Source organism: Diadema setosum, chromosome 20 (assembly GCF_964275005.1).
Source record: "Diadema setosum chromosome 20, eeDiaSeto1, whole genome shotgun sequence".
NCBI classification, from domain to species: domain Eukaryota; kingdom Metazoa; phylum Echinodermata; class Echinoidea; order Diadematoida; family Diadematidae; genus Diadema; species Diadema setosum.
In genome coordinates this window covers 7,516,561-7,536,396 of record NC_092704.1, presented here as the reverse complement: position 1 = coordinate 7,536,396, position 19,836 = coordinate 7,516,561, and the positions used below count along the sequence as shown (strand labels likewise).

Sequence of the window (19,836 nt, the reverse complement as noted above, 5' to 3'; positions counted from 1 at the left end):
TCCATACTTAAAATGACACAGGCTCAAACACCCATTGGACAGGGATATCGGGGGCTGATCCAGGAATTCCATAAAGGGGGGGCGCAAACAATATTTGTTTTGCTACTTCCCGGTTTCATCTCATTAATTTTTTTTTTTTATTTTGTTTGTTTTAACAACAAATAAAGAGGGGGCGCGTGCCCGGTGCGCCCCCCCCCCCCCCCCTCTCTGGATCCGCCACTGTATGTGTTACTGGTACACATGAAATCACAACATCATACCCTCCTGGCGTAGGACAATCCATTTTATCCAGAACATACACATACACACCCACACACAAGCAATTACTGATTAACCAACCAAAACTTTCACACACACACGACTAGAAACCGCTGAGCCCAGAAGAACTACACATCTCACTATCTTTGTTATAGAATGTGATTTATCTTTACAGTAATAATCAATATAATTATCTCACTTTGATTGATTTCAGAAAATCATACAAATCTACAAACGTGACTTCACATTAAATGACTCCATCCTTTTACACGGGCTGTGAAAGCGCACCGATAAGAGTCTATGACAACAGACATCATAATGCATTGCATGATATTTATGAACGGCTATCAGAACAAACACTAATTTTGGTCTTCATTCACACTATGAAATTAGTTGTAGCCCTACTCATCTTTTCATACCTCTTGACATAACTATGATTATCATTGCTGTTATCACAGATATATGTACCTGCTCATAATGTGAGCTGCATGTGATGTGCTATAGACATAAATTGTGTTGTTGGTGGGGTTTTTTTTTTCTTCTTTTTGGGGGTAGGGGGTCAAATTTTCACGAAACTGGCATGCGTAGAGTACTCTTTTGTCTCTTGCATTGACTGTTTAAGAACTAAATCAAAAGTTAGCATTCATGACATCAAATATCACTAATTACATGATGCATTTTTATTATCATCATCATCATCATCATAATCATCATCATTAATAATATTACCATTATTATGTGTAGTAGTAGTAGTAGCAGTAGTAATATCACCATCATCATCATCATTATCACCATAAAATCATAATTGCTACACAAAGAAAAAAAAATAATATATACTGATTTAGAACGATAGATTTCATCAGGGTACATAATAGTGTTGTAGTTTACATCAAAGGACTGCTTTCTCATCCTATATGTAAAAGTCAAAATCAAAAGCTGCATTAATAACAACAAAATTAACTATAGATTATGACTAGTGAGAGAGGGAAAATACGGAATAACCCATTTCGAGGGGTTTTGAAAATACTGCATTTCCATAGATAAAACAGTACGCACTGTGTTCCCCCCCCCCCCCAAAAAAAAAAATAGAGGTTTGATAGAAGCCATTGTCATTCCATAATCTTACAGTCATAATCATTAAGATTTTGTGTGTGAGAAGACAGTGATACATGTATGTGTATACACAGAATAGAAATGTTACAGTACCTACGTACTACATGTACATCATACATTCCTAAGAATATGCCCTTTGCAGATATATAATTATCTTGATGGATTAAAGAGCTTGGACTAATCTAAGATTTAAGTAAAGTAAGTGATATCATCAAACAAGACAGCTACCAATTTTCAAGTGATTACGACGAACAGGAATGACATCATGCCATCTTTTCAAACCTAACTTGATTTTACTTGCACACAAAAACGTCTGTCTGCATGTTTTTAGACATTTCTCATAATTTCAATACTGGGGTGCGAACATTAACCGTTGCCAAAAACCACTCGATTGTAAAGAGCTATCTGGAAGATACTTGTGTTTAACAGGCACCTGTAGATGGACAATTTCAATTTCAAAATTTGGGAGGCTTTATATTCCTTTGTCAGATTATTATGACAAATAAGTTACTAGAGGTACTGCCTGCAGAATCATGGAGATTTGGCACGTATGTCAACTTTGTAAACCATTTCTAATTTCATATCCCTCACCTCCCCTCCCCCCACAAACTGAAACTAACAACAACAAAACTATTCTTTTATCAAAGTATTCAAAGACCATTCACTTGTGAAGTCCTGTCCTGCTCTTATTGGTATTTTATACATTTCTTTCTCATCATGTACTCTCGACACCTGCCAAAGGGCACTTCTTAAAACTTGTCGTGACTTCTTGTAATCTGACTTCTCAGCTCCAAATCACTACTTGCAATGCTGCTGAAGAGTATTTAGCAAGATCCTCCTGCCTTCCAGAGCAGATAGAATCAACTTCAAAAGAAGGGAAGCACAGCTGGTTTGGTGCACTACAGATTATTAAGGCATATAAAATCCACAAAGACAGGGTAAAAGATGCTGCATTCAATTTCATTGCAACCGTTCCTCTAACCGTTGATACGGGAATGATGGTCACGAGGCAGCTTGGTCTAGTATTCATAGACCTTCTTCTCAGCAAAGAACTGGCCCTGAAACTTGGATCCCGGTGGCAGGAGAGCGAGGTAGGTGGGAGTCTCGGCCCCCTGGTCAATGGTCAGTGTCCCCTTATGGCTGGACATGTCGGTGTCTACATACCCAGGGCAGCACTGCAGAAATGAGAAAGGCAACACTTCAACCCACTGAAGACGAGTCCCTAGTATACTCAGGCAGGCGTCAATGGGAAATGCATGTTGTCACAAAATCAGTCCGTCCTCAGCAGGCTAAATTCCTCATACATCTACAGAGCTATCGATGTACGGGAGAAGGCATTCTGGCTTTTTACACTAGAACCTCATTACAAAAGAGGTCAGATAAAACAAAACCCTCTTATAGCAAGTTGATTGTGCAGGTCCCTAATCTTTTTATTTCTTAGTTTCTGCACCCTAGCATAATTAGAAATCTGATATAACAAGGTAGATAAATGTAATTGTCATGTTTGTTTGTTTGTTAGGTTTTTTGTGTTTTTGTGGGTTTTTTTTTTTTTCTTTCTTTGGTAGTTGATAATAAAGTTTCTCCACACAGGTGAGACATAAATCAACCACATTCGTACAAGGTACATAATTTAGTCTTTGGACTATTCAAACCTATACTGTTAATGAGTAACCAAGCACTCTCACTTATCATTATCTGTTTCATTTATTTTTGTCTTTTTTCAACTTGGGGGAGGGGTGGGAAACTGTTTTCAGAGTAAAACCTCCAAACATTACAACATTTACAGCATTAGTTTTACAACATACATGGCACTCATATAGACAATGCACACACTAGAAATTCCATGGTGTCTGTGCAAATGGAATCACTGCAAGATACAATTTGATTAAGTCTTTCCAAAATGACCCTTCTCACATAAGACAAGGCCATATTCCATTAACTTGAAGATTTAAAGCTTGTTGTTCTTTGATTAACAGGGTTTTTCTTTTTTCTCTCAAACCAAACGTTCATGTATGTATTTGCTCAAGAATTAAGAGTGTCAACTTTCCAATTCTTGTGACTGCATCTCAACCCGTTCAGACACAAACAGTGTTATGAAATATTCTATACCTTGTGATTTGTTAAAATGCATCATACAATTAGCAACATTTTCTTCTCTTTTCTTTTTTGGAACAGTCTGCACTGAAGTACAAAAGGTTATATTGTTTGCAAGCTCCAGCTACCTTATTGTGTGTACAGAAAATGCAGCGCTGCATGTGAGCTTTCTTTGTATCATGGTGCCACTTCAGTGCATGAGCTGGCTATGGCAAGTGCTCAGTATGCTACATCATACCAACTAGAACTAACAGAGTTTCATATACTCTAATGTTAGATCTGATTTGCCATTTTAGTTGTTTTAACTTCCCGGAGTCCCTGTCTTATAAAACAAACTAGAAAAGCACTCTAAAGAGCGCAGACCTCCGCCAAGCATACAGCTCATTTCCACCACTGATCTTGTTCTTCCATAGAGATATTAGTGATTTCCACCCATACGTACATACCTAGAGCATTGTGTGCTGAAAGTCACCCAATTTCCCATTATAGAAGCCTTTGTTACGCATAAACCCTCAGCTGCACGGCACGCCTCGCCCTAGCAGAAACTAGAGCACGCACTTTAGTGCGCGCATGCAAACCTCAAATATGCGCAACCTGAACTCCCAAATTCATTGACCCTACCTGCCAAAACACCAAAAATCCTTCATAAATTCCCCAAAAATTCTTGGATCACTACCAAAAGTTAATCGTTTGTTACATGTGTCATTCTCAACCTTTCCTGCAAGTTTCATCCCAATTTTAACTACTTTTTTAGTTAATTTGCACATGACAAACTAACTAACTAACAAACAAACCAACGGTAACGAAAACATAACCTCCTCCCTTGGCGGAGGTAATAATGACCCTGTGCACAATGTAAATGCCATGAATGCCTGGTATTGTACATTTTTAGATGCTGCACACTGTCCGCTCACCACATGCAGCTCAGTAACACAGAAGTGGCACCAATCTACAGAAAACTCGAGCGCTGCACTGCATATGATATACAAACATGTACACAAACGGTCCGGAGCTTGCATGCAATATCACTTTTTGTTGCACACCTTTCGCTGGGCCATGCATTATTTGAAGAGTTTGTTTGCAAAAACCGATAAGTCCATTTTTGAAGATTTTGAAGTACGGTCTGTGCCATAAAGTACAAAATAATACCTTTTAAATGATATATTGGTCACTACATATAACGCTACATTTTTGAAGTTATGGTTAAAAGAAGCAAAAATTTTCTTATTATTCTCTTTATTTTTCTTGACCTTTAATCGCAAATATCTCCATTTGGCAAATATGGACTTATCGGTTTTTGCAAACAAACTCTTCATTTGTAGGCCTATTACAATCCTGTACTCACGCTGTTGATGAGGATGTCATCCCTTATGGTATCCTTGGCGATGTCTTGGCCCTGTATACGGGTGAGGGCGATTAGTCCCAGTTTACTGGTTCCGTAGTTGGATGTGGACCAGCCTCGCTTCTTCTGCTCTCCAGCATTAACAGCACTTTAGTAAAAAAGGAAGAAAGAAATTTTGTGAGTAAAGACCCTGATTATCATATTTTCCTGTCCGACCCCAAAAACCTGTTAAATTCAAAAATTAATGGCATAAACATCATCTTGGGAAAGAAAAGAGTTTTGTGAGTAAACAGCTTGCTACCTGTGACACCACGAATTTGTCAAAAGTTAAGGTTTTCAATTAAAGCTTAATTGAGTAACTGGACAGAACAAAATAAAAAGCTAAAAAGTCACTGTAATCATTACAGTTTGAGATTAAGCTGTACAGTGCTCTAAAACAAGTCAAAGCTTAGGCCCTTCATATAACTATTATTGTTCACAGTCCAGGTTGTTCATCTTTAAAACCAGTAAATAATTTAAGGAGAATTTCATTGATCAAAAATGATTATGTCTGATAAATTTTCTACAGTCGTTTTCATAATATTCTTCTCTAAAAGTAGATTGGCAATATGGATGACTCATAACGTTATCTCTCCACTGGACATGCAAATCGAAAACCTAAAATTTATTCAAGAGTGTTGATGTCAATATGTAGACAACTGGTGTATCCAAACAAGTTTTACTGATATTACTGCATCTAGTAAGCCCACATCTCCTGTGTTCACAGACTTGTATAAGAAACTTGTATCTGGTTTCTATGCTAGTACATCAGATTGTTGTGCTGTGAAGAAGAAGATTCTCCATACCTGATGAACTCATTCATGAGGTCGATGACTCCCTGCTCAGTGTCAACGGACTTGAACCTTTTCTGGAGCTCTGGACTGAGTTTGGAGTATGTGGAGGTGCCTCCACGGCTTGCCACATTAACAACCCTTGAAGGGGAGGGTAAAGAATGAAGAATAATGATGAACCGCAGAGCTGAAAGGGATCGTACAGTTTTAGTTGAGACCTAATTTCAGGTTTCTAACATTTTTTGGTGAGATAATGAGAAACATCTTATGAATATAAAAGAGCACGTAATTCTATGAGGAATTCAACGTTTATTTGATGAAAAGTGGTTTTCAAATGGCTGAGATATCCAAAAAAGAGCGATTCTAATAAAGTGTGGGACCGTCACTTTATTACGATCGCTTTGTTTTACTTTGTTTTTGGATGTTTCAGTCACTCCAAACCCGATTTTCATCAAATGAACTTTGAATTCCTCTTAAAATGGTATGCTCTGTACTATATCATAACTGTTTTCTTGGTATCTTGCAAAAAGTTATAAGCCCAATTCTCATCTCCACCAATACTGTACCATCCCTTTAAAAAGAGGTATATGCCAGTATGGCAGCAGTTTGCTTTATTGAAGAGTTATCAGAATTTGAAGCCCTGCAATGTATGAAGCTAAATGACATTTGGCCTTTCACATTCAATCATTAACTGTAATAGTACTCATTTCAACAAAATGTGTGTCACCTTCATTCTTGCTCTATTTTTTTCTGTGATACCAGACCATAACAGGAGATTCCTATGAAAAAGTCATGGCAACAAAATAACAAATCAGGCAAAGTTATGTGACCTAATGTTTGGGTGCTGAAAGATTTACTCAGAATTAAGTCTGCACTGTGCATTTGCACCTCATGAACTAGGTGTGGACCCAAGTACATTCGTATTTACACAGTCCACCAAAGGACTTGTAGGCTTTGCAATACCACAGTATTTAACCCTTTAAAATGCCTCACTCATGCTATTAAACATGCCTTTCAATAGTTTCATGAAATGTTACATTCAAATCTTACACGTAAGTCCACATGTAGCCATTGTGTTTTGCATATCAATATTTGTGGGACTATACTGCATGCATGACTTATATGCCATAATTCTGATGATCCCAAATCACCCCAGTTTTACTTATTTGTCTGTGAAATAAAAAAAAAAAAAATGCTGATGTTAAGCGACGAACATATCTATCTCAAGTCTCTGACGAAATATGTGACTGAGGTCTGAGTTAAGCTCTTTGGCAGAAGGTGAAAAATAAGTGGCTTCATTATTGGCTGATAACAACTCTGGCACATAGACAGACAGGCAGACCAACTAATCGACAAAACGACCTATGTTCATTCAATGACTGTTGACTGAAAGAATATGTTTCTTCTCTTTTTTTTCTTTTTTATTTTTGCAAAGTGCTTTGCTGAACAATAAAGGGCAATGTTCATTTATCTCTCCCAGCCAAACTCTTGAAATGACTCGGCACAACGACTGATGCCAATGAGTAGTAATGTCAACAAATCCATTGATAACTTAAAGAAAAATGTCATTTGTGACAAAGTTCAAATTTGATGAAGACAGAATACTACATTAGAGACACGCAGCACAGTTTGGCTATACATGTAGCAGTAATCATATCAATGAAAAATAGAAACAATATGAAATCAAATCTTGGTTGAAAGGGTTCTAAGATATTTTCTCTTCTTAGACAAAAAGTAAAAAATGTAATTCTTAAGAGCTTGGATAGTTGTGTTACTTTTTTTTCTTTTTCTTTTTTTGTGAGCTATATTATATATAAGAAAAAAGAATATATGACTTCTTCAGAATATCATAATGAGACAGAATACAGTGTAGCAGAGTTCTGCATAAATATGTATTCAAAAACATATTCATGCACTGAAGGAAAAATTAAAAATGTTTCTAAGAAGGCAAAGATCATCTTTGGTTTAACAATGAGAAATAAACAGCATGGTAACTTAATTTCAGGATAATTAATTCAAAAGTTATGAATTTTGAGTCACTGATGGATAAGGAGACTACTACACTTCACTACATCATTATGGACAAGACTGTAAAAACAATATAAAGAAAATTCAACATATTTTCACTTTTCTAGCACAATGGAAGAGTGCTTGACTCTCCTTTATCAAAAAGCACAGGGAATAATATTACCTACATTGTATATTAATGTCAGTAACAAGTTGATGGAATGTGAACTTATCAGGAAAAATGACATTTTGTGGAATTCTCTTTGCATTTTCTTTATACTGTTGTCCAAAATGACATCATGAAATGCAGTAGTCTCCTTATCCACCAATGATGGCACCGAAACTTTAAAAATGTATAACTTCTGAATCGATTGTCCAAGTTTCTTCAGCCTTTCACTGATATGTTTTGCTAATGTTGCTGCTTTCACTCAATCCACATTAATATTTGGGCTTTTGATTATCTAAAGGGCCCTGAAATCCATATGCACGTTGATTTGTGTTGATTTATGATACCCACAACATCACTTTTGCAGTGAAACGAATACCTAGAAACATTCCATATATTTTGAACGATTTTTTCTTATATTTTTCTTCAGATTGCTTGGGAACGCCCACAAAAAATCCTTCCAAACCAATTACTATTAATATTCTTGAGATGACCTCGTCTGTATTAACAAAAGACATTGGAATGCACCTTCCCCTTGACTCAGCATAACTTGCATGTTCCCTTGCCATGTCTTAATAGTCACATTAATAGCCGGGTTCACACATACAAATTAGCGGGATGACGATCGCGATGCTCATCCCGAGTTTTTTTGCGAGCGTCCACACGTACCGAATTAGCGGGATAGCGATCGCGATCGGTATCCCGCTAATTTGGCGAGCGTCCACACGTACCGAATTATCCCGCTAATTGCCGATAGAGATAACAGCAAAGCCTGCAAAGTGGGTCACACAGCGCCCTTCTCTATCACCACCTGTGCGCACTTACCTTTGTCCATTGTCTTTTACGCGTCAGTGGTGTGGTTCGCGCGCTGTTGTTATTGTTCTCCAAAGAGGTGAAGGACCTCTTCGCAGAGGCCTCGCTGTTATGATATGCGCATTGCATGATGGGATGTAAAAACTCGAGATTCTAATCCCGACCGTTCACACGTACCAGCGCGGGGCCAATTATCCCGCTAATTGACGAACCAGCGCAAGATTTCTTGGGATTAGCATCGCGATGCTTATCCCGCTAATTTTCGGGTTTTTTCTGTCCACACGTGCAAAAAACTCAGGATGACGATCGCGATGCAAATCTCGAGATTTGTATCCCGCTAATTGATGTACGTGTGAACCCGGCTATAATGACAGAAACATGCAAGTTATGCTGAGTCGGTGCATTCCAATGTCTTTTATTCAACATTTTAGTACTTCAGCAATGATTGACAGATGAGGTCATCTCAAGAATATTGGTTTGGAAGGATTTTTTGTGGGCGTTCCCAAGTAATCTGAAGAAAAATAGAAGAAAAAAAAATCGTTAAAAATATATGAAATGTTTCTAGATATTTGTTTTACCGCAAAAGTGATGTTGAGGGTATTATAAATCAACAATAATCAACATGCATTTGGATTTCAGGGCCCCTATCTTATCAATATTGTACGAGCTGAAATTTTCGCGTACAGATATTTTCGCGAATTGGTCCTTCGACGACATTTTCGCGTGTTGTTAATTTCGTGGTTGCGAGGGTATAACTGAACTTACTTATTTGCGCGTTGTTATTTTCGCGTGTTGTTATTTTTGCGATTCAAAGGCGATTCGCGAAATTCGCAAAAAATAAAACCACCGCAAAAATTTCAGCTCGTACAGTACCTGATATCAGTCTCCCATGAACTTTCATTGGTGGTTGTTCTCTTCTTACCTGCCATGTGATCTCAGCAGTGGAAAGAGTGCTTGGCAAACACGGAGGGTAGCGAACACATTGGTTTCTATGGTAACTGGTGCCTGGACAGTATCTGGCTCGGGTGCTGCTGCCTACAGTACATGGATTGAGGGGGAGAGAGAAACAAGGAACTGCAAACATTCCTTAGGTTTACATGTCACTTTCTGAGCATACAAGAACCAAAACATATTTCAAAGTAAGACATCTAACCACATTCTACTAGTGTGACAATCAGTTATCGCATTATGTGACTGTGCATCACATAACGAACAAAAAGTCGCACACACTGATTTTGCGTGAGTACTGAAAATTAGTGAAATGGGTCAACCTCACCGATCTTGACTTTTTCATATCTTCTGAAAAAGCAAGTCTTCTTTTACATTATAAATGCTAAAATTTGGGATCATAAAATGGGCGGGAAAGTGTGTTTTTTTGCAGTTTATCTCGAACATTCTTGGTAGAATAGTGTGAATAGGTGTGTCTTTAGAGTCCCTTTTTCATTTCTGAAAAACCTTGTATGCACTCTTCACTTTCAACTCTAATAACTTTTGAAAGGATAGTGCTACAGCTTTGAGAGTTGGTGTTAATTATGGACAGTATGTGCTAATGAGGCATGCTTAATTTCAGTTTAATCTGATAATCCCTTCATTGTTGTTACTTGGGTGGTTAACTTTTTTGTCCCATTCATCACACAGCCAGCGTGGTTTGGTAAAGATTAAGCGCTTGAATAGACACTGTACTTCAGAGCCTCTTTTCTCAGTTCACACTTTTCCTTAGTTTGTGCTTTCTTTCCCATATTTAGATAGGTTAGGAGAGTCCATTTGATTTGAGTTATACATCATTTTAAAGCTTAAAGTCTGCTCTTTCAGAATATGGTCAAAACTAAAAATTCATGTCTGGCGACTTTTTGTTTGTTTTGTGATGCAGGGTCACATATGATCATCTAATACCTTACATTCAAGCCAAGAAAAGAAGAAAGTTGGGTGATTTAGCTCGACAAAGTGTACATGCTTATATTTAAAAAAGAAAAAAAAAATGTGTACCGGTCAGCACATCTATCTCTTTCAAGCAAGCCAAGACTTAATTTACAGAAATGGAAACTCTAAACAACATTTGAAGTTAAACTATGAACAGAGGGTGTAACAAAGCATCATCGTAGAAAGGTAAAAGAGCTTAACTTATAAAATTGCGAGTCATATCATCAATACTAGAAAAGAGATACAAATGTATACATCTCATGCAACTTTAAGTCTTTTTGAACCAGCCAACATTTGTTTAAACACACTTCAGACATTCACTATCCATTGTTCTGCATGTCCCTGAAAATTTGCATTCCGAATCTCTTAGAAATGAATAAACATCACTGCACAGGCAGCATACATTGAAATTGTAAACGACACATCAAGAAACAATTTTTGTTCTTTCTTTCATGATAATCTTAAGAAATGACCATCTAAAACAGATTGATATGTTACGTTACCTAAAAACATAGTTTGCTTTAATCGTATGGCATAAGTAACAGTAATCCTTACCTTGAATGCAATAGCTGCATTATTGACTAGTATGTCCAGTCCTCCGTGCTTCTCTTTCAAATACTTCTGGGCCTTGTCGATGTGGTCGTTGTTCAGCAGATCAAGCTGGAGGAAATCAACATTCTGCAGCCCCTCCCCTTTCAGCTGCTGGACTGCTTCTTGGCCACGCCCCTCATCTCTACTGGCCAGATAGACCACGCCTTCTTCCTTCAGAGCCTTGGACAGTGCCCTCACAATGGCATAGCCAATGCCTTTATTTCCACCTGTGACCTGAAAAGAGTTTTGAGAGGATTACAGTAGATTGATTCCAAAAACACTTGAATTGAAAACCTGAACAAAAACAAAAACAAAGGGAGTGGGACAATAGTACCCCACATTATCCGGGTCAGTCAGTACATGTCTGTGATTAGATATTGCATAATACTAGACATCTGATAGGAGACCATTGTATGTAATTTTCTTTCATGGGTTAAAAAGTGTGGTCTATTCACCCATGGATGGGATAACATGTAAACAAATTATGTCAATTGATAAAAAACATTAGAATGATACATTCAGAGCAAACAGCAATAAGAAGATATCTGTTTGCAGTCAAAATCAATGCTGAATCATGGGGAAAATGATATGTGTGATGCACACAGAAGCAGTGTTGTGCATACATGTAATAGAATTTGGGTAAAGAGGACAGGTGCCAGATGCCTACTGCACTCATGAAGTGCATTTAAGGCAAACCACTGAAGTTTCTACACTGTGGTGCATTCTGCAGTGTGGCATACAAGGATCAGTGCTTGACATAATTTATACAAGTTGATTGCTCTACTATAGCTATTCTACTGACCCTAAAACCAATATTGCAACCCATAACCCTATAATAAATATAGCACCTTTGAATCTATACCTTTGGCTTTGGATCACAAGACCATCATTCTACCATAATACACCGAAGTCTGTGTACCCTGTCTGTGGGATATCATAACTAGGCTCTATGAAAATATCAATGATTGTATAGCAAAATGCCTTGACACCAAAATTGATAAATTGTATAAGACACAAATCACAAATATACAATGTGATGATGTAGGTCTAACATTTAACAGTGTAGACTTCTATTTGTTTATAGGTAAAATGGTATTGGTACATCTTCAATTAACTGCGACCAGCAGCCCCAACGTACAACGTACAGTGTTGGGCCGCAGGCGGCGGGTCTCCGGGGCTAATCTTCAATATGCTATCATATAAAATTTAGTTAAATTTTGACCTCCCACCTATATTTCGGGGGGGGGGGGGGATAATACATGGGACTCCAGCCAGGCCTAACTGTATCAAAAATAGTAGTAATAGTCCTACTGGTATTAGTGGTAAGTGGTATCATGAAAAAAATAAGAGCTCAGATTCAAGAGAGGAAGAAGATGAAACATATATACGCTATACTAATTACTCGCTATACCTGATTTGATGGGCCGGGCCTATGAGCTTTGGTAGAACGGATGGTTAATAAACATTGGTATAGAGTTTCAATCGGGTCGCTCATCATAATACGTTAGTTACACGAGTATTCCTCTTTATGAGCTATAGGGATACCAGTATAATGTAGCTGTACACGTATAACGTACGATACTTAGTCAGATTCTATACAGGAGCGTATGATTGGGGTCAGGTATCCACTTTGCATGCAAATTTTGTATGAACGTTTAATCAGCTATGATATGAAATCTCGATGGACAATGGTCTGAAATAAAAATTCACACTAGGATCTAGTGAGGACAGTTCTGTTGAAAACTTGTCGAAAATACACGACTCGTTGGCCCCACAGAATTTCAATTACTTACCAGCGCAACTTTCATGGTGGCAGATTCTTCTTCTAAATACAGTAAGTGAAACCACGCTAGCGGACGACGTACCCCACGCTTGAACAGAAACTGAGACGCGCACGTACAGTACATGTATTATTATACTACTGTACTAACACTGTGAATGACTCTTCGGTAGTACCTGGGTATGTGCGGCACTTTGTACCACCCCCGACCGCCAGGTTGGTCCTTGCATAACAGTCTTGTTTGTGGTACTGCTAGCTATTATCTTGACATGTTGACATACTTCCCTTTGTTTGTTCATCTTTGTATGAATGGACCGGGTTTGGCTTCGTGTTGTCAGGAGGGGAATTTTGGCTTTGTGTTGTCAGTCTGGTTGAAGGGAATCTGCAAGTCATCGCTCACTTCAGGCTTCACCAGAGTTGGATAATAATCTAACTCTATGGGCCTCGTCCCGTTCACTCACTATCGTGTTCCAAAATCTTAAAATAAAACAGGGGGTGTTTCATCAACGTTTGTCGGCGCTGACAACTTGAACCACCATAGTAACAGTCAGTGACCAGAGCATCTCAGCCAATCAAAACCAAGGATTTCGCTGAAATTGGTCAGCGCCGACAGTTACAAGCGTTGATGAAACACCCCCCTGATTTGCTACACTACTGTCAAGCTAATGGGGGATGGGTGTGGCGCCAGTCAGCAGTAGGGGAAAGGCGTGCACAGTATACCATAGGCCCGCATTTCTTTTTTTTTTTCTTTTTTTTTCTTTTTTTATGTATGTCCAAACGTTACATTCAGTAGGTGGAGTGAGCTAGAATAGTCAATTATCATGTGCTCATATTATAACGATGAATGGACTTAATTTGTGGATAGAGAAGACAAGACCATTTTTTTTAAGTGAAACATTAATGATTAGGCCGCGCAGCCTCTCCACAATGATATGCATGGGATTCAAAGTTACTTTAATAGTATATTATTGGTTTTTATCATCAAGTTTTGATCCGAAATATGTATTATAAGTTGACGTATAATAGTGTATCCTCTCCCCATCCCCCCTCTCTTTATATTACAGGCCTATGTACATATATATCCTCTGAGGTAAGAATACAGTTTCAATTTGAATTTCAAAACCTCCATTTTTGAAAATGAGTGGCAAGTTTACCTTCCTTTTTGGAAATTCGATATTCTATTCCTTTATTATTTCTTAGGCATTTGTATAATTTTATGTCGTCAGTATAGTTACATTTTGATATAGCTTTTGATGTTATACTCTACTTTGTTATTACCTTACTTAAACTATGCGACTCGCCTGGGGAAACATGTATAAAGAATGTTAATCATTACAAAGAAAAGTTCTTCGTATTATTTGTAATAAATCATGGAGATGCCATACTGATGTTTTATTTCATAAAAAATAACAATATTTTTGAAAGATCAATGATTGAATCAGACCTCCAGATGATTTTTAAAAAAGATTTTTGCATCTTTTTGCATTTTTGCATTAAGAAATTGGTTATACATAGGTACAGACTTTCACAATTTATAGTGATTGGGTTCACGAAAAAGAATGTTTTCAAAATTCAAAACAAATCACGATGAACGAGGATGATAACATAATTATACATGTACCAGATTCATATGAGAATGCATGACTGAGTGCTCAATGAAGCAGCAAAAAAGAAGAGAGTATAATTTATGCATAAATTCTACACAGGTGAACTTCTTGTATTGCTCCATGCATTACTGGAGTAATTTGCGAGCCTCCTATGTCATCCTCACTCAGTGTTATATATGTTTTGTGTTTTTCAGAGTATGCAGTATTGGTTTGTCTGCTCAAGTTGCTCAAGGACTACAATAAATGCCATAAACCTATGCATAGCACTAGTACTATTCATAATGTAAACTTGTATAAATCGTTTGGAATGTCCCTTCAACACTTAGGACAGTTACTATACTTGCTTATCAAATTTACCAACTATCTCTTCCTATTCGATTCCATGTTCGTCCAAAACAAAATGTCTATTCATCCTACCCGACAATTCAATGAATTTCATTTGCCTTTGACATGTTTGACTAAGATTATATTTTCGCCAATGTTCTCTTATTCTGGCTTTGAATTTTAGAAGAGAAGGTTTAATGAATACCGTTACATTAAGAATCTTTTTGAAAGTCGTATACACCAGAAGGAGTTATACTCTTTTAAGCCCTTATTTCAAGTCCTGCTTATTGTTATAATGGTTATAGTTTATTGTCTTTTAATAATACAATCTAATTGCAGGGGCGGATCCAGTAATACCGTAAAGGGGAGGCGCCTTTACAAAATTAAAGGGGGCGAAGCGTCCCTCCATCCTTTTATCTTGTTATTTCTTTTGCTTCAACAACAAAGAGGGGGCGCGCGCCCCCGCGGTGCCCCCCTCTCCCTGGATCCGCCACTGATCTCCTCTCTGTTATTAACATGTAACTCGGTGAGCCCATGCATCTTCTTCCTAAATTCGCGTGCGTGAGTTTTTCCTTGGCTGTTCACTTTAGTCTCTTCCCCTTATTCCTTCGACGTGTATTTTTTCCTTTCTTTTTCTTTTACAAGAGAGCTGTCTCGTGTTGGTCTGTGTTTGTACGTTTGTACGTGTGTGTATGTATGCATGCCACTAATTTGATAAAACATCGAAATAATACAATCAACCATGATAATTACGTGAAAATCAATCAAATAAAAAAATCCAAAAAAAATGACAGATATAAATATGACAAGGTGCTTGAAATACCACGTAGGCCCTATGCTATGTGACTGCAAAGTTAATCGTAAAAAGGGGAAAAGGGTTAGAAAGTAAACAATTTTTGATAAAATATCAAAATAGTCATAAGCCATGATAATTATAGTGAAAGTGGGCAGGTAATGATAAAGGCCTTCTAATTCCAAGTATACAGAGATTAAGTTCACTTAGTCTATACATATCATGCAATATTGATTTTAGGCATACCGAAAATGTCATCTTTCAATGACACCAGATATTATTCATTAATCATAATAACATGATTATCTAATAGGGTGTAGTATTTAGTTACTTCTACTTTTAGATAGATGAAACGTGACCCTGAGGGGGTAGAAAGGAATATTGGCCGAATTCGCCTTCTAAAAAGAATACACATCTAATGGAAATGCCAAATCCAGGAGGACAGTACACTGTATTACTATCTAGCTATTTTTTGTATCAGAAATCTGGAATTGAAGTCAGTGCTATAACACACAGTAAGATGATTTTATTTACTGAAAGAGCATGGTTGACAACTGCTGATCCATGATAAGCATGCACAATGATGGGTTAACATTATAAACGTACTTTTCGTTCACCAATCACATGGAAAAAAGCGTGCATTTATTATCATATATCAAGTGCAGCGTAAAACGCACACACACACACACACACATACATATATGTATATATATATATATATATATATATATATTTATATATATATATATATATACAACTGCTGATCCATGATAACCATGCATGCATATACAATGATGGGTTAACATTATAAACGTGCTTTTTGATCACCAATCACGTGAAAAAAGCGTACCTATTATCATGTATTAAGTGCAGCGTTAAACACACACACACACACACACACACACACACATATATATATATATATATATATATATATATATATATATATATCTATGTATGTATATATATATATATATATATATATATATATATATATATATATATATATATGTATATATATATATTACATATACAACTGCTGATCCATGATAACCATGTACAATGATGGGTTAACATTATGAACGTGCTTTTCGTTCACCAATCACGTGAAAAAAGCGTACATTTATTATCATGTATTAAGTGCAGTGTTAAACGCACACATACACACACACACACACACACACACATATATATATATATATATATATATATATATATATATATATATACATATATATATATATATATATATGTACAACTGCTGATCCATGATAACCATGCATGCGTATACAATGATGGGTTAGCATTATAAACGTGCTTTTCGATCACCAATCACGTGAAAAAAGCGTACATTTATTATCATGTATTAAGTGCAGCGTTAAACACACACACACACACACACACACACACATATATATATATATATATATATATATATATATATATATATATATATATACATATATAACTGCTGATCCACGATAACCATGTACAATGATGGGTTAACATTATAAACGTGCTTTTCGTTCACCAATCATGTGAAAAAAAGGGTACATTTTATTATCATGTATTAAGTGCAGCGTTAAACGCACACACACACACACACACACACACACACACACACACACACACACACATATATATATATATATATATATATATATAACTACAGAATTATTGGAACAAGTTCACGCGGTTGACTGCAGGTTCATCTGTATTTATTGCAACTCTGAGTTTCATGCAACCTCCGTGAAGTGCAATCATCAGACAATTCAGGGAATTCAGGGAATTGCCTGCATATGATGATTGCACTTCACGGAGGTTGCATGAAACTCAGAGTTGCAATAAATACAGATGAACCTGCAGTCAACCGCGTGAACTTGTTCCAATACTTCTGTCTAAAGCTCTTCCTTTGAGGACATCGAGCACACTTCATAGTAGGATAGAATCACCAAGTGTATAATTATACTCACACACACAAACATACATTTACTAATTAGAGATTCTCTAATCATACGGTTGAACGAACGAGACCGAGTAGACTAATGATGTAATTCCGGGTCTTGTTTTTTTTTTTTTTTTTTTCAACATATGTTATTTACTCTCTTTTCTCTTTACTTTCGTTTTACTGAAAATGCCGCCTTTCCCGTTACTTCAGTTCAATTAATGCCATTCAATTTAATTCATATCTGATTTTATTTCCAATACCACACTTTCGCCGGAACAATACACAAACAAAATCAATGTAATACATTATTATTAGATGCATTGGTTGGCTGGTTTGGTTTATTTCTGCATTTTTTTTTCTTCAAATACAATAACAAATGAAAACGAAGTGATACAGAGTATGCAAAAAAAGAGTATAAATACAAATCAATATAAGAAATGCCAACTTCATAACATCAGTCTGTAATAACATAATCAAAGCAACATATTATTAAGGCATTTATACTGCATTTATGAACAAAGGAGAAGTCAATACAGGGGACCGTCATCATAAGCAAAGCTTAACGTGGATGAGGTCCTATAATATATTACAACACCAATAGATCTACATATAAAACTCTTAATCTTAACATTATGTACCAAACACATTTTGCTAAAGAAAAAACATGAACAACGGAAAAGAAAAACAGTGACTTGGCGCTTTAAAGAAAAAGAAAAGAAAGGGAAAAAAACACGCAGCACCTTTGACTACTGGTATAATAGAATTGTAGGTGTATATGCAAGTGACGGTTACAGTTCGTTATTCCGAAGGTTCGTTATTCCGAATTTCATTTTCTGATCAACGAACCTTCGGAATAACGCCACAAAATATCAATGTTCGGATTAAGGAACCCCTTTTCATTTTCGGATTAACGAACCTCTAGGTATAAGGAATTTGTGTGTTTCGTATTAAAGAACCTTCGGAAAAACGAACCTTCGGAATAACGAACCTTCAGAATGACGAACAGCACCCGCAATTGAGAGTGCGTCGTGTGTGCAGGTGACAGCTATAATGCAAGAGAGTATGAATGCTATATAGTATGCTTTTTTAGGCGTTAAGGTAAGCGATGAACATGAACATGAACATCGATAGTCCGAAGTCACTGTATTTTGGAAAACAGAGACCTGCGCGTAATTTACAAGCTGTGGAGATGTGGCCCACTCAATGAATTGAACTTACGAAGGGAAAAAAAAAAGTATGTAACGGAAGTACAAAGAAACACGCGCACACACACACACACACACACACACACAAACACGCACACACATGCAGGACACAGACGCTCGGAGAAATAAAGACATACATAGGAAAAACATCAAGAGACGTTGTGAATGGACATGGAGAGAGAAGGGAGGAGGAAAGAACGAAAGGAATAGAGAGGAAGCGGAGGTCAGCAGCACACGGAGAGCATGGATGGAACAGAGGGACAGTATTATTTTTGGTTGAGATGGGGGATGCAGACTTCAACTTTTTGTGACATAATGAGAAACCTCTTATGAGATACGAACGCTGAGCATACAATTCTAAGTTTTGTCCATGTATCTCTTTAACTAAAGTATGTTTATTGTTTCATGTAAACAAATGACGTGTATTTAAATTTCATTTGGATATGCACAAGTTACATTGTACTTAATTTGTTTACATGCGATTGTCATATTATATGCTTTGGCCGGAAATGAAATAAAATGAAATGAAATGAAAGAAGTTGAATTCAAACGTTATTTAATCAAAATCGGATTTGAACTGGCTGATATGAAAAAGGCAAAACAAAGTGGTCCTAATAAAAGGTGGGACTACCGAACCACTCCAAGGCGTTTCCACTGAAGCATTATTACAACTCTGTTTATTTACCCTGATTATCAGTGTGCGCGTCACGAGTCCGCCACCCACGAGTCATACAGTCCAAGAGCTCGATACTATAATAGAGCAAATAAGGTCCATGAGTCCGACACTAGGCAAACAAGGACCACGATCGAGTCCGATACCAGCCAAGAAAGTCCTACGAGACCGACATCACGATGTACGTAGGCAGTGTCGGTCTCGAGGGCCATTTCTACCAGAGCCGCGGAACGCTCTTTATAATTATAGTGTGTATGTGTGTGTATGATGGGGGGGGGGGGGGAGGGTGGCTCGAGGGTATTGATGGTGCTTGGACGGGACAAAAAGAATCTCAAAACGCAACCCTCGGAAAGTATTTGGTTTTGTAGTGAT

At 37.1% G+C, this 19,836-nt stretch overlaps 1 protein-coding gene across 1 annotated transcript; it reads right to left on the bottom strand.

The window, feature by feature from the left end:
- Positions 1–414: 414 nt before the first annotated feature.
- Positions 415–13,010, bottom strand: LOC140243372 (carbonyl reductase [NADPH] 1-like). Its single transcript, XM_072323050.1, has 6 exons — positions 12,928–13,010; positions 11,099–11,368; positions 9,546–9,658; positions 5,653–5,778; positions 4,811–4,955; positions 415–2,546 (listed from the first exon to the last, which is right to left on the bottom strand). Exons 1-6 carry the CDS (start codon positions 12,940–12,942, stop codon positions 2,391–2,393), a joined length of 825 nt encoding a protein of 274 aa, XP_072179151.1. The 5' UTR covers positions 12,943–13,010; the 3' UTR covers positions 415–2,390.
- Between the last annotated feature and the right edge of the window lie 6,826 nt (positions 13,011–19,836).

Excerpts from the sequence above, each read along its gene's own strand:
- LOC140243372 (XM_072323050.1), bottom strand. Across the intron at positions 4,956-5,652 it reads CTCATGAATGAGTTCATCAG|TGCTGTTAATGCTGGAGAGC; the intron begins GTATGGAGAATC and ends TTTTTACTAAAG. Across the intron at positions 2,547-4,810 it reads ATGACATCCTCATCAACAGC|TGCTGCCCTGGGTATGTAGA; the intron begins GTGAGTACAGGA and ends TCATTTCTGCAG.